At 45.6% G+C, this 23,302-nt stretch overlaps 5 protein-coding genes and 1 long non-coding RNA gene across 7 annotated transcripts; 4 read left to right on the forward strand and 2 right to left on the reverse strand.

Moving 5' to 3' along the window:
- The first annotated feature begins 30 nt into the window (after positions 1–30).
- Positions 31–5,150, forward strand: notchl (notch receptor, like). The gene is made up of 11 exons (XM_088386146.1): positions 31–281; positions 1,269–1,413; positions 1,480–1,812; positions 1,909–2,141; positions 2,214–2,556; positions 2,610–2,749; positions 2,817–2,878; positions 2,950–3,073; positions 3,718–3,815; positions 3,894–4,216; positions 4,361–5,150. Exons 1-11 carry the CDS (start codon positions 227–229, stop codon positions 4,860–4,862), a joined length of 2,358 nt encoding a protein of 785 aa, XP_088242272.1. The 5' UTR covers positions 31–226; the 3' UTR covers positions 4,863–5,150.
- On the reverse strand, positions 5,137–10,627 carry LOC148391728 (uncharacterized). Its single transcript, XM_088386147.1, has 12 exons — positions 10,282–10,627; positions 9,261–9,445; positions 8,749–9,189; positions 8,082–8,626; positions 7,827–7,964; positions 7,192–7,269; positions 6,728–6,844; positions 6,518–6,667; positions 6,282–6,449; positions 5,980–6,171; positions 5,716–5,907; positions 5,137–5,603 (listed from the first exon to the last, which is right to left on the reverse strand). The coding sequence occupies exons 2-12, from the start codon at positions 9,430–9,432 to the stop codon at positions 5,496–5,498; spliced, it is 2,301 nt and encodes a 766-aa protein (XP_088242273.1). The 5' UTR covers positions 9,433–9,445; positions 10,282–10,627; the 3' UTR covers positions 5,137–5,495.
- On the forward strand, positions 9,996–13,155 carry LOC148391729 (uncharacterized). The gene is made up of 3 exons (XR_015860666.1): positions 9,996–10,475; positions 11,602–11,713; positions 12,821–13,155. It is a non-coding gene; the product is annotated as an uncharacterized LOC148391729 (long non-coding RNA).
- On the reverse strand, positions 10,807–13,141 carry LOC148391730 (lysosomal thioesterase PPT2-A-like). Its single transcript, XM_088386153.1, has 8 exons — positions 12,808–13,141; positions 12,477–12,630; positions 12,323–12,418; positions 12,147–12,254; positions 11,835–11,918; positions 11,620–11,704; positions 11,224–11,278; positions 10,807–11,129 (listed from the first exon to the last, which is right to left on the reverse strand). The coding sequence occupies exons 1-8, from the start codon at positions 12,970–12,972 to the stop codon at positions 10,986–10,988; spliced, it is 891 nt and encodes a 296-aa protein (XP_088242279.1). The 5' UTR covers positions 12,973–13,141; the 3' UTR covers positions 10,807–10,985.
- A 132-nt stretch (positions 13,156–13,287) lies between the features above and the next one.
- On the forward strand, positions 13,288–19,757 carry dhx16 (DEAH (Asp-Glu-Ala-His) box polypeptide 16). Of its 2 annotated transcripts, none has more exons than XM_088386144.1 (21): positions 13,288–13,565; positions 13,826–14,028; positions 14,147–14,388; positions 14,451–14,634; positions 14,718–14,774; positions 14,869–15,123; positions 15,229–15,462; positions 15,593–15,781; positions 15,860–15,970; positions 16,056–16,171; positions 16,270–16,480; positions 16,586–16,684; positions 16,819–16,971; positions 17,033–17,173; positions 17,266–17,428; positions 17,737–17,855; positions 17,937–18,004; positions 18,094–18,256; positions 18,341–18,502; positions 18,641–18,814; positions 19,366–19,757. In XM_088386144.1, exons 2-21 carry the CDS (start codon positions 13,831–13,833, stop codon positions 19,492–19,494), a joined length of 3,168 nt encoding a protein of 1,055 aa, XP_088242270.1. In that variant the 5' UTR covers positions 13,288–13,565; positions 13,826–13,830; the 3' UTR covers positions 19,495–19,757. The 2 variants fall into 2 exon arrangements, with proteins under 2 accessions (XP_088242270.1, XP_088242271.1); XM_088386145.1 differs by having other exon boundaries at positions 14,454–14,634.
- A 167-nt stretch (positions 19,758–19,924) lies between these two features.
- Positions 19,925–23,225, forward strand: rnf183 (ring finger protein 183). Its single transcript, XM_088386152.1, has 2 exons — positions 19,925–20,467; positions 21,188–23,225. The coding sequence occupies exon 2, from the start codon at positions 21,220–21,222 to the stop codon at positions 22,126–22,128; it is 909 nt and encodes a 302-aa protein (XP_088242278.1). The 5' UTR covers positions 19,925–20,467; positions 21,188–21,219; the 3' UTR covers positions 22,129–23,225.
- The last annotated feature ends 77 nt before the right edge of the window (positions 23,226–23,302 follow it).

The raw sequence follows: 23,302 nt of genomic DNA on the forward strand, positions 1-23,302 counted from the left end.
ATTGTGAGTCACAGACGCTCTATTCTTCTGCACACAGTGGCAGGAAGTCGTCCAGATATCCGCAAGGGCCTCCGGGAAACAAAAAAAAAGGTCTAGTGGACAAAGTGGGGCGGGTGGTGCTTTGAGAAGGTGCTGCTGCTGTTACAGTCCACATGAGCTATTCGAAGTATAACGCTGGATTGGTAAAAAAGTTGAAAGTGGTCGTCAGCAGCTGGATGTGTTGAAAATGATGCGGACGATGAAGATTTTAATTCTCCTGGGACTCAGCTGCACAAGACAAGGTCAGGAAATTTATGTTTTTTATATCATGTTATGCATTACCATAGGGCAGGATTTTAACTTGTTGGAAAATGAAATTCAGTTGTGTGGGAAAAGCTCCGATTTCAGACGGCCACTACATCAATGGATGGATAGATGGACGGATGAATGGATGAATGCTCACTGGGGCTGAATAATAATTTGAATTCAAATCGACACCACAATATGCAGTATACCACAATTTTCAAATTGCAAAGGCTACAATTTTTGAAAGAAAAGTTTTGGTCTGTTGTTGTTTTAATTTAATTTAATTTAATTTAATTTAATTTAATTTAATTTAATTTAATTTAATTTAATTTAATTTAATTTAATTTAAATTTATTTATTTATTTATTTATTTATTTATTTATTTATTTATATTTCTTGATTTCTTGATTTATTTCTTTAGTTAGTTAGTTAGTTAGTTAGTTAGTTAGTTAGTTAGTTAGTTAGTTAGTTAGTTAGTTAGTTAGTTAGTTAGTTAGTTAGTTAGTTAGTTAGTTAGTGAAATGTCTGGAAATGTGTGAAATAATTGATTACACAGTGGAACACGTTTGATTGTTTCATTTGGATCGTTGACGTATTTTCAACTTCACTCCTCACCAATGACGTTGTGTGTTTGTGGCGCCACGCCCACCTGCTAAGTCCCATTGTCCCTCTCCATCACACACCCGGTTACCATAGCAACCAATTCTGACCTTTATCCAGCGCCGACTCCTTTTCCCGTTTGCCATTGGCTTCTACTGGAAACTTCCTGTTGATGTCGGGTCCCACTGGCCTCACTTCCTGTTCCCATTTAACACGCCAAGATCAGGAAGCCCTCGTCACGTCTTGAGCTGAAAAACAATGAGAGACGTTATTTGTGTCACCCATGCAGATGGTGCGATTACAAAAGAAAAAGGCTTACACCATTTTTATTTTTATAATTAAATCAACTTGAATTAACAGTTATATTTATTGTGTGTCCACAGTGTTGTCCAACGACCCATGGGGGCAATGTCCTGCCAGCAGAAAGTGCAAAGACAAATTTGGCGATGGGTCATGTGACAGGGAATGCATAAAGCCGGAATGTCTCCTGGACGGAATGGATTGCCTCAAGGACAAAGGACACTGCAAGTGAGACCATTTTATTAAAGCATTTTTCAATTAAAAGTGCCTCTTAAATTTTTTTTTTCATTTTAGTCCAGGCCACATTCCGTATTGCCGCAACCACTACGCCAACTCCCAGTGCGACAAGGGCTGCGACAACGCCGCCTGCGGGTGGGACGGTGGTGACTGCTCGGCTCACCAGAGCCCCCTATGGGCCAAGGGTACCCTGGTGGTCCACGCTGCCATCCCCCACAAAGGCGGGGTCTCCACCAATACGTCACTCCTGTGGGCGCTCAGCGTCCTGCTGCGGACCCCCACGACGCTAAGGGGCTCGGCGCCACTCGCCGTCGACAGGAACTTGTTCGACTTTGACCCCCAGCAGCTTGTTGACCTTTTGGCTGAAACGTCAGCAGGCGACGCCAATGGGTGAGCAGTTCACGAAAAATTTTCATTTAAGTAGGAATTGTAAGGAAAAACCAGTGGGGCCAGTACACAACCCTGGGGTTCTCCATTGTGTTCCAGCTCCCTGTTTTTTCTCCAAGTGGACAACCGTCCATGTTCTCGTCAGCCCTCAACGTGTTTCCCTCATGCCACTGAGGCAGCTAGCTTCTTGAGGGCAATCAAGTTACGGAGGATCTTCGTGTCTTCGGCTTTACCGGAGATGAAGACCGTCATCGCCGTTCGAGGTGTCCAGGATGAAATCGGGACCCGGGACGAACAGGAAGGGGAGTGGACCAGAAAACAGGATGTCAAAGGTAGCATCAAAACATTCAAAATTTGATTGGAACTGGATTTCTCTGAATTTCTCCATTTTATTTATGTTAAAGAACCGACACCTACGTGGCTATGGGCTGTCGTCGCCATAGCAATAAGTCTGCTCCTGACTCTGGCCTTGGTGGTCTTCCTGGTGGTAAGGAGGATGAGGCAGCAGAGGCGGCAAAGAGAAGGGAGCAATCACGGAGCAGGAGGCCAGCAGGTGAACCATCGCTCCACCACCACGGATGGAAAACCCAAAACCTGGACGGCAACGGCCACCCAGCAGGAGACCAGGGGGAGGCCGGCCCGGGAGAAAGACAAAGACAAGTTGGCCCTCAGGAAGAAGAAGAAAGCCAAGGAGGCTGAAAAGAAAAGGAGGAGGGAACCCCTGGGAGAAGATGCCATGAGGATGAGGTGAGTTTCCAGGGAGTTTTAAGTCTTCTTGATGCTGATTGTTTCTTCTTCAGACCTCTTAAAAGGGACCAGGACATTGCCAGCGACACGGACTTCACGCAGAGTTCCTTGGAGGACGTGAGGACCGTTGGACGTCAGGAAGATGTCAAACATTACAGAGGAGGAGGATCACAACCTCGTAGGCCGCCTCCAGGTGAGACGTGCATCTTAACATGAGAAGTAATAATCGCTGACACAGCACTTTTTACATTTCCATTTAGCTTCCACTCACGGATGGCACCGGAACGCCACGCCTCCACCTCTGCTCAGTCCCCCTCAACAGGTTTGTGTTTATACTTTTATTATATTAAATTTGTTTTTATCATATATATAATGTTACTATGCTGTGGTTAGTCGGCAGAGTGGTGCGGCCCGGATGGTTCCGTGGTCCTGATCCGTGCGGTGCGTAGTGGACTGGACCGAGTGGTTCTGGAACTACTCAGAGCTGGAGTTTCTGTCAATAACACGGATCATACTGGTGAGATACTCGAGAATCATGATTATCATCAATACGCCGGACTGATGGAAGGATAGTAATTCTGTGACATGGCTGATAACTCAGATTATATTTTGCCAAAAATATATTTTATATATTTATGTATATAATCTAAAAATATATATGTTTTTTAGATTTTATATTGAATTAAATCAAACTTAAAAATATGTATATATATATATATTTTTTTTTTAGATTTTTTTAATTTAACAAAAATATATAGTATATATATCTTTTAGTTAGTACTTGGTGTAAAAGGTTTGAGACCCACCGACATTTACTTTTCAGATCTAATCAAATTTTGAGTAATAATATTCAAAAGGTTGACCTTGGAGAAGAGCGGCATGCGGCAACTATTCCTTGTGAAGACGGAGTAACTTACCTCCTTCTTCCTTCCATGTCTTCTTCCCCTCTCTTTCTCCTCCAGCCCCTCTGTTGCCTTGCTCTGACTCGGAACAAAGTTAATCAAGAAGGATTAACTTTGTTTCCTCCTCTTGTCTCTTTCATCTGCGCCCATGTCCAAACACATCCCTCCATTCTCGCTTTTGACTCTATTGTGTAAAGATTGTTCATAGGCCAACTTACTCACTCCCTTCTTCCATCCCCGCACTCATGACCTCTCCCAGGGAGGTCGGCCCTGCACTGGGCGTGCTCGGTGAACCATCTTTCCCTGACCAGGACGCTAATTCGCTATGGAGCTGCTGTGGACCTGCAAGATAATAAGGTACAATTTGAAATTGAAGAAATTCATCAATATTAATTAAATATGGTGAATTGCTGTTTTTCTGTATTTCGCCACCAGGGTGAGACGCCACTTTTCCTTTCTGCCTTCTACGGCTGTTACGACACCGCCAGGCTTCTTCTCCTCCACGGTGCCAACTTGGACCTCCATGACCGCAGGGGGCGCCGCCCTGTAGACGTGGCCAGAGAAGGCTTGCACCATCAAGTCCTGGAGCTCCTACTGGCGCACCAGATCCAGAGGGGGCCCACCACTGTGGACACATCCAGCGACATGCTGTGGGAAGAGCGGGCGCTGATGTACTCGCCGTGGGTTGGGACGCAAGGTCGGAGTGCGTCCTTCTCTGGGATTGTGGCACATCGGGACATGACACCACCACCTCAGAAGTAAGTGTTAAACATTTGTGTGTGGGTGATAAAAACCTGCTAAAGAACTCCAATCCATTATCTTGCTATAATAACTTTGAATTGAAAATAATAGGGTGCTTAAGATTGAACCTTGCGGAACTCCTTTAATTGTTGTCTTGACAGTAACTGGTCGATGGCCGGCGTCCAATACCCATCGCCTCAAAACTGGCGACCGCAGCTCAACCAATCAGCGACCGCTCTGGTACCCCCCAGAATCATGGGCCGGTCCCCTCGGCCCATAAGCACCTTGCAGGAGGTGACCTCGGAGGATGAGGATCGAGATAGGCGGCAGGAACACCCCAGGGCGGTGACCCCTCACTTCCTATCGCCGCAGCCGGCTCCCCGGCAGCGTTCCTTCTCGTGTACCCAGCATGCATTGCAGCGCCGCTCCAGCTCCCATCAGATGGAACCCAATTACGTGATTGTGACCGAACGGACAGCCAATGAGCACATTGAACGAGTCATCGTGTCCCCTCCGCCGGAACCCGCGACCCAGACACTCGTGAACGGCGGCGGTAACGACAATGGCGGCAGAGTGGAGCAAGTTAGCGCCCCAGGTTCAGAGCCCAAATCTCGGGGTGAGAGGTCAAATAATGCCAATGATGCCACACAGACGGCCTTGTAGAAAAAATAAAGTAGCCCTATTGAACAATATAATACAGTCAAGCCTCATTCATCACAATGGATACAACCAAAGGAACATACGGTGGCCTGAAAGAGACAAATTATGTATATATAAACTTGTTTGATGGTTTTAATTACGTTATAATCCATTATGCATCTGTTGATTATTATATTAAATACAGTATATTTGTATAAAATGACTTTTTGTGTGTTTGGGTAGATGTTTAATGTTGGTGTCATAGTGAGAAAGATTTAATCTCCAAAACACATTAAAATCATTTGAATCAGAGTGTTTAATTCTCTTGAGCACAAAAAATAAAATAACTTTGGCTTGCCAGACATTCATACAAAGGATATTAAAAAAAAAGTGCCCAGAAACCTGACAATTATAAAAGTACCCAATTAGATCATTTTGGTGCAAAAAAAAAAAAAGCTGACTTGACACACAACCATTCATAGAAAGTTGTCGTGGAAATTAAATAACAGTGATTTGCTCATTTTCAAACATGTCCCTATTGGCTGAGACATGTAACTACAACACCGAAGCTAGCAGGTCAAAGTGCAAACCTGTGGAGATAAATAGAACTAAATATACACCACAACAAGTAGTACCACTCTTAAAAGTGCAACATCTTCACAGCGCATGTTTGACGGCCGACATGCACTCGTCTCGTTTCTTCTGCAAGTTGTGTTGAAGCTCTTCCACCTGACGGTCGCGTTCCTCAGCGTCCTGCAGAATTTGCTACGGAGGAAACATTTTGAGTTGCATGTTCTGTTTTTAAAACATGTGCTAGCTTCATGCTAACACATAATGGGAAACACCTTAGATGGGCTAATGAATAGCATTTATGTACCTGTATGAGTCGGTCCCTCTTCTCCAGACTATCTCTGAGTTTCCTCTCGGCTCTCTCTCCATCCTCTTGCTGGTTGTGCCGCATCCTCTCGGCCTCCTTCCTGCGTAGCTCTTCGTTCCGCAACGCCCGCCTGGCGTCCGTCAGCCGAGCGGTCAAAGACGACATCGTGCGGTCGTAGTTCTCGTGCTGACTCTGTTCGTCATGTTCCGATTAAAACCAACACGAATGAAACCGTCGTGACCTTAAGGTCGTGGTGTCCCGCACCTGAACGACGTTCTGGTACTCCTGCAGGGCGGCGGTGAGTTTGGTGACCTCCTCGCACAAGGTGGCGCTCTGTGTCTCTCGTTCTTCCAACATGGCCGCCAGGCGGGTCTGCTTATCTCGTAACTGGGAGGCCAGGGATGCCTCGGCCCCGCCTCCCTCCAAGCCATGGCAAATAACGGAGTCTGAGAGAGCCTAAATGGTCACCATGGTAACGACCGTTAATGATGATACAAAAGCTTTTGATTCGATTAAATAAATGTGAAATAAATTCCATGAAAATTATTTTTTTTCTCAATCCGTACCTGCACATCTTTCATACAGCTCTCCAGCTCCACCTTGAGGACTCCGACCAATTCGTCCTTCTCGTTCATGGTGGCAGCCAGGGCTTGCTCCCTCTGCCTCCACACCTCCCTCTCCATCTCCAACTCCTGCAGGAATCTCTGTTTCTCAACCAAGGCCAGACGCAGATCCTGGAAGGACAACGTACATGAACAGAGCTCGGCAAATGTCAACTCTGATGTTCTAAGGACGATCTTACGTCGATGACGTCCTGGTTGCACTGCAGCACCATGTTGAGGGTGTCCAGGTCTTTCTCACGGTCTCCTGCCGCCTTTCTTAAAGAAGCCACCTCTTCCTCAAGACGCTTTTCTTTCTCAGCCAACTCACGGATCAAACTCTCCCTGGCAACCTTGAATTCAATTCAATTCAATTCAATAATATTCAATGTTCATCCATCAGGTTGACTAACCTTATTATCATTAACAATATCTTTCAGGTTCTCGCCGAGTTTGTCGAAGATCTCGTCTGCGAGCTGGCTTCTTCCTCCGCCTTCCACGCACACTCTTCTGATCACACTCATGCACTCCTGATGATGACAACAACACACACACACACAAGCACACACATGCAAAAGGCAAAATGAGGAACACCATAAACAAATCAGGTTGTCTACTTCCTGGAGGCATCTACAGGTGTGCTCAGTCAGTCATGTTGTGGATCCAATGAGACTATAAAAAATATTTATAATTGTGTCTTTAAATCTGCTAGCGTAATGCTAACACGAATATCATTTGTGGTAGCATGCAGGAAGAGTCTGGCTGGCACACAGACAAACAACATTCCAGGGAGCTTAACGTCTGTCTGTCTGTCTGTCTGTCTGTCTGTCTGTCTGTCTGTCTGTCTGTCTGTCTGTCTGTCCTCATCATGTCTCACCTGGATGAACCGATCCCGACTGTGCAGGGAGCGAGCGAGGTCGGGCAGCAGGGCGGCGCCGTCTTTATCACGCACAAGCTAAAGAAGAAAAAATAGAATTGACGAGGTTAGACAATGAACTGTTTGAATTTGAAGACATTAATAAAGTTTTTCTGAGGGTTTAAATACCACAAGTTCTCATGATGTGATCTCTGCGTGATAACGTGAACATGCTACTTTGACTTTTGGCATCTTTTTAAATGCAAATTAAACAAATTCATGGAGTTGCAAAAGCTTATGCAAAGCACGGCGATTAAGTAGCTTGTTCAAACTTGTTTGTGCCCTTTGACACACGTTCCTTACATTTTTTTTTTTTTTTTTATCTGACAGTCACTGATATGTTTCTTTTGTCCCTGTAATAATCAGCCAAGGGCAAACTCCACTGGTCTGCCAAGATTCCACTGTGTGTGTGTGTGTGTGTGTGTGTGTGTGTGTGTGTGTGTGTGCGTCAACAATAAACGAACAGGGCGGCTGCTGAGTGTTGTATAATAATTTGCCATTCAAACGGGCACACCTGCCCAGTCTAAAAATGTCGCTGTACCTAATAAAGTGTCCGCCCAAGTGTACATTTGATCCATGGCTCCATGAGTGCTTACATGTGTCCACTCCTTGATCTCGTCATCCTGGGCTGTTCTGGGTTCCAGTTGTGCCTCGAGGGTCCTGACCCGGGTCTCGGCTTGGTCGAGCTGGCCACGCAGATGCCTGATCACTTGGTGGAGCCTGTGTGAGGTGCTCTGCTTGAACAAATAATTTGGTGTTTAAAGAGACGGCCGATTGAGAAGCTACGCAGCTAGCACACAGGAGCTCCCGGATGTAACAAAGCGTGTCAATATTTAGTTGAGCTGACCCACCTGCTGATGCAGCGGCATGAACTCATCCTTCATCTCCATTAGAACATCATCATCTTCCTCTTCTTCTCCGTTGTGGTGATTGCCGTTCTCCCCAAAGCTCAGGGTCTTCTTCACCACAGGGGATGTCATCTCACTAGAACTTCTCCTCTTGCTCCTCCCAGACAGGACGGGAATCCTGCTCCCGGCCGGCGAGCGGACCGGCCTCCCTCCCAAACGTCGGAGTTCCCTGAAGACCGACGACAAAGTGGCCAACACCTCGCCAGGTGTGTCCAAGGGGTCGCAGCCGTCCAGGGAGTCCAGAGACTGGACGGATCTGGTCCTCAGGGAGAAAGTGGACGCCGCCAGTGAGGTGGGACTGGAGCAGGTGGATGGGATTCTGTGCCAGTGGAGAGGCATGCTTTGGGATTTGTCCCGAGACAGAGCCAGAGGAGAGAAGGCTTGGTACGGCATTCGGCGAGGAACGCCGCACACAGACTCGTAATCCGAGTCGGACACACGTAAAGAGTCGCAGCCTTCGCAGTTTTGACCTTTTCGGCACCGTTTACCTGTCGGGCACATAAAAAGATCTCAACATTGGGTCAAGGGTTTAAAATTAGGGTTAAAACTAGGTTAGTTAATATAATTAAATTTTCAAACTAGATTAGGATTTGATATTAAGGTTCGTTACCTGTTCGTATAAAGTAAGGACACGTGTCCCACTTCTCTGACCAGCACTCGTACTCGGCCAGAGCCATGTTGTCCTTCAGTATGTCCCGGTAGTCCTCCTTATCTTCATCTCCGCCCGCTTCCTCGTCCTGCTCCCGAGGGTGCCTTTGGACGTAGTTGCTTCGTACCCAACGCCGGACGTTGTCTCGCTCCTGAGCCAACTTGTTGAGCCTCTCCGAGGAGAGCGCCCTCACCCTGTTGATGACCGTATCGAATCTGAAGACGCGTTCCAGGACGCCGGTGCACTTGCCGCACACGAACTCCCCGAGGCCGCCGCCGCGGTGAACGGGACGGCCCAGGATGTGCGTCAGAACCGAGAGGAGGTCCAACGATTTGGAGGGAGAGCTGAGGGACAGCTGGGACTTGGACAGGGAAGATGATGAGACCAGGGAGGACATGCTGCCTGTGGACGAGAAGCAAGTTGAAGTCAACATTAGGACTTCAAAAATGAATGTTTTAAGAAGAAAAACTCACCCCAGGGGCTGCTTGGTGAAGAACCTGACAGGCTTTCTCCTCTCAAGGAACTTGTGGGGGTCTGAGGCTGACTACATTTCTTGTGCTGGCCCCCAAACAGCCAACGCCTTTGGTTGCCTTGAAGAACTCCTCCGCATATTACACACAAGTCATTTGGACCACGGGATGACATCTTGGCAGGCACTCTAAATACACAAAAAATAAATAATGAGTGCCTTGAATTAATGAACTCACACTGTGGAGTCACAATTAAATTATTCCAGTAGGGGCTTTCAATGACTCAATGGAATCAGCTCATTTGCTGACTCAAGAAAGCAAGCTCACTGGAAATGTCACACAGACTTTCATTATTTGGTTCACTGAATAAAGTTATCCGACTCAGCCATTTGGCATCTGCTTAACCAAACAGTGACTCAAAATACTGTACATTGTTCGAATCCTCTGAAAATGTAGCAAGTTAACCAGGATTAGACAAGTCAAAGGGCGGAAGTGACTAGATGTTTCAAAATAAAACAAGAAATGACATCACCACGGAGGTCTTCCATTGATTTCAGTTATCATTCTTAATCATTTGATCGATATATTGGTAATGATTGACAAAATAATGGATTGCTAGTTTAGAGTCACGAGTTGAAACGTCTCAGTCGATGTTCACAAGCACATCCAGGACGCGACACGTCGACTTTTGGCCACGCCGACAGTCCATGAAGTGTCCGCCAAGTCAACTTTTCCCTTGAGCGCGCTGCGCAAACTTCGTCACCCGGGCACTTTCACTTTAACAATCACTTCTACCGCTATAAATGTCTTTTCTTTCGCATTCCACTGCAGATATAATCGCAAATTAAAACCAACTATGACGATCAAACAAACTTTGACAGAAAACAGCTGTCAGATCACAGTGTCGTCTATCTGCTTCTTCCGAGGGTACCTGAAAGCAACTGAACGCTTAAGAAAATAGAGCCACGTCGTTCGTTACCTTTACAAGGCAACAAGTGTTTATATTCCAAAAACAAAGTTTTACCTTTAAACCTGACTTTTGCTCCGGTTTGACGGAGAACGTCCGTCAGACGAGGATGAGTCTGTGACACAGACGAAGAGCAGCCACAAAAGTTGCCGCCTTTCGTTGGAGAGAAAAAAAAATCTCCACCACTGCTTTGAGTCAAATGAAGCTGCTCTTCTCAGTTCGACTCACAGCGCCGCGGAGGAAGAGAGGTGGTAGGTGTCACCTTGTGGTTACGTCATCAAGTCTACCTGTAGGGCGGCTGGTGCCAGTAAAAACAGTACAGCACAGTAGAATCCTTAATTTATGTTCAATATTTTACGATGTTCAACCCCGAATTTAAGAAGGTCGTAAATCTACATTCAACCCTCCAAATTAAATGAAAATAAAAGCTCAAAGGCCTAGGGACCGGATGTGACGTCACCGATTGACTATGCTGCGGTTTTTGTCAAATTAGTTTTCATTAATATCCGCTAGATGGCAGTAAAGCCATTGTCATTACCTGCTAAAAACACTTAAGAAGCCTAAAGATGGAAATTCAAACAGTTAGGGAAATTGGCTTTTATTTTTATCATTTGACTGAGAAAACTTTTTTTAAGGTGATTAAATGTCAACATAGTTCAGTTATTATTGTAAAAAGGCTCATAGAGCAAAATAAAAAGTCACAAAATTCTCAAATCTTTTCTTAATTCTCAAACACCTTTCCATCGTCCCCCCCTTCCCCTTCAAGTGAGCCACTTCTCGATGCAATTGGTGAATACAGTGAAGTTGGAGTGCCAGTGGATGTGCTTGACCCCAGAGCAGAGGCAGAGTGAAAGGTCACCGCGAGCGTTCAGCGTCTTCAGTCCAAAAGTGTCACTCCTGTAAAACTATCCACAGGTTGCAATTAGAATATCTCTCAAAAATCATTCAGCATTAATATGACGATGGAGTCGATGGGAAGAGGGAACAGAGAAAGGGTACCTCTTGGTTCCTCATTTCCACAACACGTTCTTTGCTGTCATAGAACCCAAAGTGGCTGAAGAATAAAAAAAGGAAATGCATATTAACACTGAACCCACTGCCCCAACTTAGCGCTGCATATTTTACAAAACGGCACCTGTTGTGTAACATCCTCTTTATGGTCGCAAAGTGGTTTCAATTTGAGATGGCAGGGTGAACAATCAGACTAACTAAAAAAAACTGAAAACTCTCCTCTTAAAGAATAAAACAAAACATATGTGAACAGCCATCTTTGCCCACCTCAGTGTAATTTTCTTCATATCCCGACATACCTATAAATGTATTATTTCGTCTTCTTTTAATGCCATATACAAATTTCTCTGTCATCCTTATAAATAGAAGAGACAAGTGTCAAACCTGGACTGCCATGGAGTGATGACATCATCATCCGGTCCACCAATCAACACCAGCTTCTTGATACGTAGGAAGTTCTCCCTCCAGGCTGACAAAGGTTTATTAATATTATTTATTATTTCTATCATTATTGCAATCTTAACACAAAGGGGATTACTGGGTGCACTAAATAGTGAGTTGGCCATCAGGAATTGTGAATTGTGTGATGTTGCGCTTACATTTTGTGTTGTTGTGAGGTATGTCACCGTTGAGTAGTGGAAGAAAATTGCTGTTCTTCAAATAACTGGGTCTGTGATGAGGGTCTATAGAACATAGACACAATTATTACTCAAATTGATGATATAATTATCCTAATGTCAGGGGTTCTAGTAATGATCTCTGTGGAACGCCATAAAAATTTAAATTTATGAAGCTTGCAAATTGTTACCGTCCACAGGATCAAAAATTTGACTTTTTACATTGTACATGTTTCATTTTACATCACGCCTGAACAATCCAAATTGATGTTTCAATTCCAAGAATGAGCTCACCATTCCAATACTGGCAAATAGACACTTTTTGTCCCAGCCGGGTGTAGCAAACCAGGAAGATTGCATCTTTCATGAAGTAGGGAAACACCCGTTGAAGGTAGTATGTCTCTGGCGGGACAAAAAAAAAAAGCTTGACATGATAGCGACATCCTGCAAGCACTGTTTGACTGTCTAACCTCCATACTGGCCGGCCAGAGGTGACGACAATGCGATGAAGTTGTGGACGTTGTGGTTGGGCATGGTGGAGAGGAGAGCTCGACATATTAGACCACCTGAGAAGCATTACAAATATTAAATATTGTAAGACCACTTTCGCTGAAAGAAATATACCTTGCGAAAAACACAGCAGGTGAACGCCGTCTTTAGCCGAACTCATTATGGGCTCGATGGCCCGATGGAAGTTTTGCACCTGGTTCCACAGCGGCTTGAGACTGGACATGTGATTGTACATGTCCACCACCGTCACTTCTGTGCCAGGATGTGTCTGCAATGAGTTCCCCGTTTTAAAACAATAAAATGCTGTAATAATAAATATCAGCCTAAATACAAACCAGTTATTTCTTATGTTGGTTTTAACTGCTTATATGCTTGTTGCAAGTATTTGAGAAAACGTCTGAAGTTATTTTTTTAATATTATATTTTTTCAATCTGGAAATCTGACCTTATTAATGAAGAGAACCAGCTTTTGGAACTGCTTGGGTCCATCTAAGATTCCATGCACAATGATGACCGGTCGGTAGCCATCGACCCGGGTGCAGGTGAGCAGCAGCACCGGGAGCAGGAGAAGCAGGAGAGCCGCAGTCGGAGTCTTCATCTCGAAAGTCATGTCTGTTGTTGAGTGCGGCGGCGTTGCGTATTTAGGCTCCAATATAATTCTGCTGAAATAATAAAAAAAAGGAAGAAAAGAAAAAACTTTCTCATTGAGAAAAAGTTAGTGGTGCATGCTTGAAAGTTTTTTTTAAATGCTGAGGAAATCTGTTGAAATAAAAAAAAGGAAGAGAAACCTTATTGTGAGAAAGTCAGTGGTGCATGCTTGAGTTTTTTTAAAAAAGCCACCCAAAGGTCAATCCACGTGACAGGATTTTTGTTGTTGTTCCAGTGATGGCCACAAGAGGGCAGTAACTAGTACCCTCCTTCATTCCCCTACTTTTTTTCATGAGCGAAGGAGAGTTTCTTGCATGCAGACATGCGCGTAAACTTAGCGTCATTAAAAATGGACTGTTTATCTCGTTATTATATTTTATAGTTACTTGTTTCTTAAAATGTATGATCGTACATTCGACTTAAAAGTTATTCATTCTGTCACCGTTTGTAGCAGCTGCCAATTATGGACTGAGTTAGCTCGCGTTTAATAGTGAGCTAGCTTTTAGCCTCCGAGTTTTGGAGCATAAACAACGTTGAATTGACTTTTTCAAAGCGGTAGGTGGGGATGTATTGTTAATATTTTGTATCTAATGAAGTTTTAATATTCTTCTGATATATATACGAAAAGGGTGGCTGGTAGATTATAAAGTTGTGGCTTCCTGGTTATCAAGACAATCACATAAGCAACAAAATGTAACAATTTTCAATTGAAATATCAAACCTATTTTATGGGTACAAGGTTAACTCATATACCAGTTCAGCAAAACACTGACCAGATAATAATGTTTTTTATTTTTTTTTTTTTTACTGAGCAGACACCATGGCCGACCTTGAGCAGTGGGTCAACGACCGGCTGCATGACATCTTGGGCCTGAGCGACCGATATGTTGCTCAGTTCATGATCGGCATTGCCCGGAAGGCGAGCAGCTCTCAGGATTTTGTGAGCAGGCTCCAGCAGACAGGCACCATCGACATCGACCAGAGCATCACCGCCTTTGCACATGAGCTGTTTGACAAGGTGTGTAGACTCCTTTTAAAAAGCTGAAATTTACCTTAGCTGACCCCCACAATCAGATGCGCATGGAGCATGATAAGATTAAAAAACGTCCACCTTCAATACTGATGATGTGTTGCAGATTCCTCGCAAGCAGGTCGTGGAAAAAGCCTCCCGGGTGATGGAGCGCCAGGCCATCGAGATGGACAGGAAGAATCGCACGTACACTTTGCTGGAGGATAGCGACAGCGAAGAGGACGTCGTTGTGGAGAAGCAGCGTGGGACTAAGAAGAAGAACAAAGAGAAGGACGGAGGGAGCAAAAGGAAGAACATCCGGCGGAAGAAGGAGAGCGAGTCGTCCAGTGAAGAAGAAGCGCCTGTTAGGTAATCTACAAATGTAGTCCCTTTAGTTTTTTGTCGCTCAAAATGTTAATTTCTTCGTACAGCAGGGCTAAGTCGAGCAAGGATGACAACTCAGCTATCAAGAATGAAGAGCTTGAGGAAGAAGAGTGGGAGAAAGAAGAGCGGGAGCGACTACACGATATCGAGGAGCGCGACGCCTTTGCCGAACGCGTTAAGCTGAGAGACAAAGATAAGACGAGGCACATCGCGGAGAGGACGGACAAAAAGGTGAAAGGCCGTGTGAGGATACCCACAAAAGATCCCCCTTAAAAAAATCGACAACATCATGCTCTTCTATTTTTGTTTTTCAGGCTTACGAGGAGGCTCAGAAGAGACTGAAGTTGGCTGAAGATGATCAGAGAAACATGGTAGGCAAAAAGCATCGTATTGTGCTTTTTATTTTCTCCACAATATGAAAAAATAATTTTGTGAAAATTAATTCCTCGCTCCATCCTATGCCAGTTGCCCGAGTTGCGGAAGCAGTCCCGCCGCGAATACCTGAAGAAGCGTGAGGAGGAAAAGCTGGAGGACCTGGAGGCGGAACTCGTAGACGAGGAGTACCTGTTTGCCTCGGACGACCTGACCGAGCGTGAGAAGAAGGAGGTGGAGTACAAGCGAACACTGCGAGACCTGGCGAAGGACTACAAGAAGGCCGGAGCAAAGGAGCTGGAGGAGAGGAAGAACAGATACTACATGCCGGAGGAGATCAGGAGAAAGGTGGGAGTTTCCAACTTCCCTGAAATATCGTTTGTGCCAAACCTAAATGTAGAAAAAGGTCAAAGTGTAAAAATAACTCATCAGCCTAGGTTTTCGTTTGTCTAGGAGGTTCCCCAGAAGGAGTTGGAGCTGGAGGAGGAGCCCCTCATGGAGCTGGGCGGCGAGCAGGGTCGCTGGGAGGAGGAGCGGCTCAAGACGGCCTCGCTCAGCTTCGGTGCCAAGAAGGAGCGCGAGCAGGGCGTGAGGCGCCAACAGGAGAAGTACCAGCTCATCCTGGAGGAGGACGAGATGATCGAATTTGTCAGCACCGCCATCACCATGAAAGGGACTTTGACGGAGGTGAGAAGATTGATAATACTGTGAAATAAAAATATATCAACGTCACACCTTCTAAAAGTCTTGCTGGGTCTAAAGAGTGGAAAGTCATTCTCTTTTTGTTTTTTTAATCACATGGAATTAATCCTCCCAGGACGAGCCTCCAGCCTTGTCCCAGGCAGAGCTGAAGAAGCAGTCCATGCAGGAGGTCCGCCGCAGCCTCCCCATCTTTCCATTCAGAGAGGACCTGCTGGCTGCCATCCAAGAGCACCAAGTTCTGGTCATCGAGGGCGAGACGGGCTCGGGAAAGACCACACAAATCCCGCAGTACCTCTTTGAGGACGTGCGTGTTGTATTACAATTTTTTTTTTTCCTTTGCATTTCAAGTTTTTTTTCAAACCCTTTACGTATCTTCTCTTAGGGTTTCACCAAAGGAGGGATGAAGATCGGATGCACGCAGCCTCGCCGAGTGGCCGCCATGTCGGTGGCTGCTCGGGTGTCGCAGGAAATGAGCGTCAAGCTCGGTAATGAGGTAATTAAATAGCGAGAAAAACAAAACACTTTCATTTTGCTGGTGTGTGTCCTTCATTTTTTTTGGGGGGGTGACATTTATCCAGGTGGGCTACAGCATCCGTTTTGAGGACTGCACCTCAGAGAGGACGATCATCAAGTACATGACAGACGGAATGCTGCTACGAGAGTTTCTCACCGAGCCCGACCTCGCCAGCTACAGGTAACGTTCTGACCCGTGTGTCATGAATCCAAATTTCCTCAGAGTCGTTCTTTGAGCCGGTCCCAAAAAAAAAATTCACCCCCTCCTGTTTCACTCAGTGTGATCATCATCGACGAAGCTCACGAGCGAACCCTCCACACGGATATCCTGTTTGGCCTCATCAAGGACATCGCCAGGTTCCGTCCCGAATTGAAGGTGCTGGTGTCAAGCGCCACACTAGACACGGCGCGCTTCTCCACCTTCTTCGACGACGCGCCCGTCTTCAGGATCCCCGGCAGGAGATTCCCCGTGGACATATTCTACACTAAAGTGAGTGCCGGTTCCGACGTTGAGATGAATCTCATGTGTTTGTTGTTTTATTAGTGCAAAAAAAAACGAGAAAACATTTTTAATTGTTGTCAATTAAAATTTTAGGCTCCGGAGGCTGACTACATGGAAGCGTGTGTGGTGTCAGTGCTGCAGATCCACGTCACGCAACCTCCTGGAGATATTCTGGTCTTCCTCACTGGACAGGTACGCTTAAAAAAATCCTTGTATAAGAAAAAAAATTGTTACAAGAGGGAAAAAAAATGGACTGTGAAATTTTAGTTTCAATTGTGTTTGTGGCCCATAAGTAAATTTAAAAGAATAATTCTCCTGTCATGTAGGAGGACATCGAGACATGCTGCGAGCAGCTCCAAGACAGATGTCGGCGACTGGGCTCCAAAATCGCCGAGCTGCTCGTCCTGCCCATCTACGCCAATCTGCCCTCTGACATGCAGGCCAAGATCTTCAGCCCCACGCCGCCCGGTGCACGCAAGGTAAGATCACGCAAGTGAAAATCAAATTCTCCTTTGACCTTTGCACCATCCTCCTTTTTAGGTGGTGGTGGCGACCAACATCGCCGAAACCTCCTTGACCATTGACGGCATCATCTACGTCATCGACCCGGGTTTCTGCAAGCAGAAGAATTACATCGCCAGGACCGGGATGGAATCTCTTATCGTCATGCCGTGCTCTCGGGTGACTGCACACACACACCACTTGGCAATTTAAGAAAAAAAAATTAATAAGGTATCGTGAGCCAAAATTTGGTTTGGTGTGTGGTTCTCCAGGCGTCGGCCAGTCAGAGAGCAGGCCGCGCCGGCAGAGTGGCCGCCGGCAAATGCTTCAGGCTCTACACGGCGTGGGCCTACAAACACGAGATGGAGGACATGACCGTGCCGGAAATTCAGAGGACCAACCTGGGAAATGTGGTGCTGCTACTCAAGAGTTTGGGTGGGTGTGATGCATGATGACGAATGAGAGCTCAGCCGTGTTATCTTCACGAAGGTGGAGTTTTTTGTCACATGTCCTTCGCAATCAGTCCATGCATCTCATGTTCCGGATTTTTCTGTAGCTCAAGCGGATAGTAAACATGCACCGATGCTTATCTTGACGACAGCGAGGACAAAAAATACACTATCCTGTCCTGAATCTAAACATTCCTCCAAGCTTTTTTTTACGAAATGTAAATTTTCCATTCGTGGAACATTTTTGGAGCTATGACAGGAATCACTTCTGATCTATTTATTGTTTCTGTCCAGGTATCAATGACCTTCTCCACTTTGACTTCATGGACCCGCCGCCGCACGAGACGCTTCTGATGGCTCTGGAGCAGCTTTACGCCCTCGGAGCACTCAACCATCTAGGAGAGCTCACCACGGTACTCCACACAGAAGAAGGGATGGCTATTTTTGGGAAATGATGCTCACTTGTCGATTCTTCTCCTGTTCGTGGACTTCAGTTGGGTCGCAGGATGGCCGAGCTGCCTGTGGACCCCATGCTGAGCAAGATGATCCTCGCCTCTGAGCAGTGAGTCTCTTCCCACTCCAACTGTTCTGTTTTTTTTTCTTGACGACCTCTTCCCTCACATCATAGCCGCTTTGCTTCTCCTCTTCCAGGTACAAATGTTCTGAGGAGGTTCTCTCAATCGCCGCCATGCTCTCAGTAAACAACGCAATCTTCTACCGGCCCAAGGACAAGGCGGTGCATGCTGACAACGCCAGGATGAACTTTGTGGTGCCCGGCGGAGATCACCTGGTCCTCCTGAATGTCTACACGCAGGTATGAATAACTTGTTCTAAGGATTCATTTTTTTATATAAAATATTAATAAATAGAAAATTTTTAATGGGTTTTTCTACCTTAGTGGGTGGAGAGCGGCTACTCGACACAATGGTGCTACGAAAACTTCATCCAGTTTCGCTCTATGAGGCGAGCTCGGGACGTGCGGGACCAGCTGGAGGGCCTGATGGAGCGCATAGAGGTGGAGATGGTCAGCTCGCAGGGTGACACCATGCCTATCCGTAAGGTGGGAGCATCTACTAGTACCAGATACCTTCAAGTAGGACCGGTATCAGCCCGATACCGGTTCCCGATACTCACCCGACCCCAATTTGAGTAACAATGATGCGAAACTTGACATTTTGAATGAATGGGGTGTTTGCAGGCGGTGACAGCGGGCTACTTCTACCACACGGCACGGCTTAGCAAAGGAGGCTACAGGACGGTGAAACATCAGCAGACCGTCTACGTCCACCCAAGTAGTTCGCTGTTTGATGAGCAGCCCCGATGGCTCATTTATCACGAGCTGGTCATGACCACTAAGGAGTTCATGAGACAGGTCTGTACCATCAACAACAAAAAGCTATTTTAGATCATGATAATAAATGGGACATGGATAAATATCACCCCCACTCAACGGGAAACCAAATTTTAAAAAAAATCAAAATTAGCATTAGAAAATCATGAAAAAAATAAAATATTTGTGGAAAAAAATAGCAAAATATTTGTATATATAATATATATATTTGTGAGTTGTATAAATGTACAAACTATATGTAAATAATATGTGGGACAGCAGTATAAAACACGACAAAAATTTTAGAGATTGTTACAAAACTAGAAAAATTATGCAAAAAAAAAAAATCTGAGCCGCCCCAGTATTGTTTTCACCTCACATAAGCAACATTTATTGAACTCCAAATCAATTTTAAGTCACTCCTACCCATCGAACCATTACTAGAAGACGTCCACGTCTCGTTAGAACAAAGAAGTGCAGTTTTTCTTGAGTGACTCCACGAGGAAACTATTTGCTTGTCACGCCGACTCGGCACAGAAGGAGGAAGTGCGGCCGACAATTATGGAGCTAATAGCGTCTGCCTTTGCCTCCAGGTGGTGGAGATTGAGAGCGGCTGGCTTCTGGAAGTGGCTCCTCACTACTACAAGAGCAAGGAAGTGGAGGATAGCAACACCAAGAAGATGCCCCGCAACCAGGGCAAGGCCAAGGAGGAGCTGGGTTGAAAGCCACGGACACGATTACGATGGCACACTGGCCAATTTGCAGGCCTTAGTGGACATGAGGGAAGAAAAAAAAAATGGACATGCCCAAACAGCCTGAACACAAAGCTGTGACGAATAGAGATTCCATCCCGAACGGTTTAATTATAAACCCGATTGCCTGCGGCGATAACGTACGATTCACCGGGCTCATTAGTGACGCTTTGCTACCCACACTTGAATTCTTGTCCTGATTGCTGAAAAGCAATAAATGTTTTTTACCGCTATCTGTACGTTCAAATACTTCTTTCGGTCTTCAAAAAATATTTTTTCCATCATATAATTAATGATCAGCATCTTTGGTGATGTTTACATATTTTGTATCATGGGAGTAACCCTAACCCTACCCCCCCCCCCCCCCCTGCTGATATAATTTGACCTACGCAACTATGTGGTTTCGATATTCATCCACAGTGTTCCCAGCACGTCAAACGGTGGCGAGCGTCGGTAAACGTCCAGACCGCACGAAGACTCGTCGGGTTGGTGCGACGCACAAGTTATGACGGTAAGGACCAGTTTTCCGATGTGTATCGCGTACGAAGCCGCCTGTGCAAATATGCGGCCTGCTGACATCCATCATGGAGGTCGAGGACCTGCTGGAGCTACACAGATTCACAGAAACTGGAGGTGTCACAGAAAGGTGGACGTCCTTGAAAATGAATTTGAATGCATAAAAAATGTTAAGCAAGGCCTGACTGACTTATTGACATATTCCTCAAGCACAACACGGCGGAGCAGGTCCGACTGGTCCGACCGAAGGCGGCTTGCCAGGCGGGGTGGGGGGGAGTGCCTCTTCTGAGAAGGTGGTGCTGTGTCATAGTGAGAAAACAAGACAGAAGAGCCAGACTTGGAATGAAAGAGCAAGGCCAGCGCAGACCAGTTTTACAACACGAGGTCCACTTATGGAACTGCTGGTGATGTGAGACTTCCTCGACAGGTGTGTTTCGGTTTTGATATTTTTTGCAATGGTGGAAAGTAAAGAAACATTTGGTAACTACTTGAGTAGATTTTTTAGGTGTTTTATTTTTTTGGTCCCACTCCCGACATTTCTTGACGTGTCTGCGCCAGCTTCTGACATTGAGATCGTCTCCTAATTTGAAAATACACTTTTTTTTTTAGTTAGCATAAGCTAATTTAGCAATTTTACGACTCAATTCACAAGGTTACCAAAGCTTTGCAAAGTGATTTTTTTTTCTCCTTCCATTTCCTTCTGAGTAGAATCAATATGCAGTATAAACATAGAGGAGGAAATGTTTTTTTATTTGTCAAAATTTTAAAGCAGTAATTGTTTATAATTGATAAGAAATTTATTCATTATGATTTTTTACAAATTTGTATCAGTACTACATTTGGAGTTCTTTTTAAAAATATTTGTTTAAAATTTGGTTTGACTGTAAGGCAATATTTTTCAAACTTTTTTTCCCAGAATGTTTCAGATGAACTTGTTTTAAACCCGAAAGTGTTTTTAGTGGAGCAAAATCAGGTTTGGCCCGTAATCTGAAGCCGCCACAGGCATGCTTGCTGTGCAGTAAAACCCAAAAAACAAATAGAAACGACTTTAACTAATGCTAAAACGATGTCGCATGTCATTGGCCAGGAGACCTCATGCTCCTTTCCTGCTTTGCCTCTTGCAAACGGGTTGTTTTGTCGTCTACAGAAAGCCTCGACTGGAAAACCCCGACGGCCGACATGAGCGACGAGCGGGAGAGGCGGCGGCCTCGTCGTAGCCACAGCCACGACGCCCGACCGCCCCCCAACGTCAAGCCCCGGATGGACAACCGTCGCCCTCAAAATGTCCGAAGGTCCAGGAGCTCCGACTTGGAGCGAGGGCGGCGGAGAGAGCGCCGCTCGGGGGAGCCTAACCAGCACCGGCATCAACACCGGCACCAGCGCCGCAGGAGCGCCGACGAGCGCCCCCCGCCGCCCGAGGGAAGCGACAGCGACGAGCTGGAGTGCGCCATCTGCTTCTGCTCCTACGACAACACCTTCAAGACGCCCAAACTGCTGGCCTGCGGGCACACCTTCTGCCTGGAGTGCCTGGCGCGCATCAACGTGACGGCGCCCGAGCTCAAGACGCTGTCGTGCCCCGTGTGCCGCGAGCTCACCGACATCCCGCACGGCCAGGACCTGCCCCGCCTGGGCAACAACCAGGACATCATCGGCAGGCTTCCGCCCGAGATGCGCCGTGCCAAGTCCATCCGCTTTAAACGCAGCAAGGGCAAGCTCCTCCTGAAGAACACAGCGGCGCCCAGCGGCCCCGTTGGAGTCCTCACACTGCCGCACAAGAACCACGAGACCCAGGCGGCGCCCGCCGACGCTTTACGCCTGGACGCCATGGAGGGCGGCGTGGAGCCCGCCACCGTGGTGGACGTGGGGCGCCCGCCCAATCGGGTACGCGGACGCATCCGCCGCTTTTTCCGCTCGGACCGCTGCTACTACATCACGGTGGCCACCGTGGTCACCATCACGGTGGTGCTCTTGCTTGTGGGCATCCTGGCGTTTGTCATCATCCCCAACACCGCCACCAACCCCAGACCTCCACCCGGGAACCAAACGAGGCCTCCGCCTCCACGGAACGCTTTCACGACATCGCCGTGACAAAACTTTCAGGAATTTTCATGGAATTTAATTGGAATAAACCAGGAAGTTTTCAACTTGGACAAGAAATAGACTGCCCACCCAAAGTTGGGGACTCAGTTAGGCTGTCTCAACATACACGGTTTTAATTTTTTTATTTTTTTTTAAACCACTAAAATATTCCATCATGAGCTTTTTCTTTTCAGTCAGTGTTTCAGTACTTTTTGTATAAGTTGCTGTTTGACAACAAGGAGCTAAACAACAATAATTGTTTTTTTTGTTTTTAATTATCAACAATTATATGCCTGTCTGGATTTTGTATTTTTTATTTTCTTTTGCTTTGTGTTGCAAGCAAAAATTGTATAAACTGGCTTTAGATGTGAGAACTAAGGTGGGAAGAAAAAAAATGCAATTTTTGCACAGATGACTGCTTATAACAAAACTAAATGTTATATATATTATTCTGGATTATGATACCATCCTATTAAATAACCAATTTAATTCCCATGGAAATTTACTGGAATTTGCTAACCCACTTCAAACCCTTACTGTGACGTTTTTAACTAATCACTACTGCTTTACGTGTTTGGCCGAGGTGAAGAAATGAAGCCAAACGAGGATGGTGGCATTTTTCAAATGAAGGACGCACCGACTTGGAACCGCACGCGAGGGAATGTATTGTTTATAACCCAGCTAGCTTTCCATAGCCATGTTTATACGTGTGAATTTATTGTAAATAACCTATTTGTAAATGTTTTTCAAACCTACCTGGAACGGGTCAAACTCTACAAAGAGAAATTATCGCCATTTTTTTTTTTTTTTTACAATGCTATGTTCTCTGCAGCCCCACTAATCTAAACAGTATTATGATTAATATTATGGAATATCAATTAAGCAACAAAATCCACTCATTTTGAATCCATCTCAGGAGACGTCACATGATCAAACTCAGAAACCCTGATCTCATTTGGCCAATGCTAAGCCAGCCAAAATGTAAATAACACGAACAGTGTGTATAAATATATATTTGTGTATAATCGAATGAATTTATTGTATGATACCAAATGATTGCAAAGTTGTACAGAATATATTTCACTAAAATAATGTTGCCTGACTAATCTGGGATTTTTTTTTTAGACTGTGTGTTATTTGTTATATAATTTATTATATAATATTTAGAATATCTCACTCCAAT

Source organism: Syngnathus floridae, chromosome 10, assembly GCF_059516105.1.
Source record: "Syngnathus floridae isolate MCC-2025c chromosome 10, RoL_Sflo_1.0, whole genome shotgun sequence".
In the NCBI taxonomy this organism is placed as follows: domain Eukaryota; kingdom Metazoa; phylum Chordata; class Actinopteri; order Syngnathiformes; family Syngnathidae; genus Syngnathus; species Syngnathus floridae.

Bases quoted from the DNA above. Each gene is read 5' to 3' on its own strand.
- notchl (XM_088386146.1), top strand. From the start codon at position 227: ATGATGCGGACGATGAAGATTTTAATTCTCCTGGGACTCAGCTGCACA. The intron at 1,813-1,908 runs GTGAGCAGTTCA...ATTGTGTTCCAG, and splicing joins TCAGCAGGCGACGCCAATGG to CTCCCTGTTTTTTCTCCAAG. The intron at 2,750-2,816 runs GTGAGACGTGCA...ATTTCCATTTAG, and splicing joins ACCTCGTAGGCCGCCTCCAG to CTTCCACTCACGGATGGCAC.
- LOC148391728 (XM_088386147.1), bottom strand. From the start codon at position 9,432: ATGTCATCCCGTGGTCCAAATGACTTGTGTGTAATATGCGGAGGAGTT. The intron at 7,965-8,081 runs GTGGGTCAGCTC...TTGTTCAAGCAG, and splicing joins TCATGCCGCTGCATCAGCAG to AGCACCTCACACAGGCTCCA. The intron at 6,450-6,517 runs GTAAGATCGTCC...TTGTCCTTCCAG, and splicing joins GCAACCAGGACGTCATCGAC to GATCTGCGTCTGGCCTTGGT.
- LOC148391730 (XM_088386153.1), bottom strand. From the start codon at position 12,972: ATGACTTTCGAGATGAAGACTCCGACTGCGGCTCTCCTGCTTCTCCTG. The intron at 11,705-11,834 runs GTAAGCGCAACA...AACCTTTGTCAG, and splicing joins ACCTCACAACAACACAAAAT to CCTGGAGGGAGAACTTCCTA. The intron at 11,130-11,223 runs GTACCCTTTCTC...ACCTGTGGATAG, and splicing joins TGGAAATGAGGAACCAAGAG to TTTTACAGGAGTGACACTTT.
- dhx16 (XM_088386144.1), top strand. From the start codon at position 13,831: ATGGCCGACCTTGAGCAGTGGGTCAACGACCGGCTGCATGACATCTTG. The intron at 14,635-14,717 runs GTGAAAGGCCGT...TTTGTTTTTCAG, and splicing joins CGGAGAGGACGGACAAAAAG to GCTTACGAGGAGGCTCAGAA. The intron at 17,429-17,736 runs GTGGGTGTGATG...GTTTCTGTCCAG, and splicing joins GCTGCTACTCAAGAGTTTGG to GTATCAATGACCTTCTCCAC.
- rnf183 (XM_088386152.1), top strand. From the start codon at position 21,220: ATGAGCGACGAGCGGGAGAGGCGGCGGCCTCGTCGTAGCCACAGCCAC.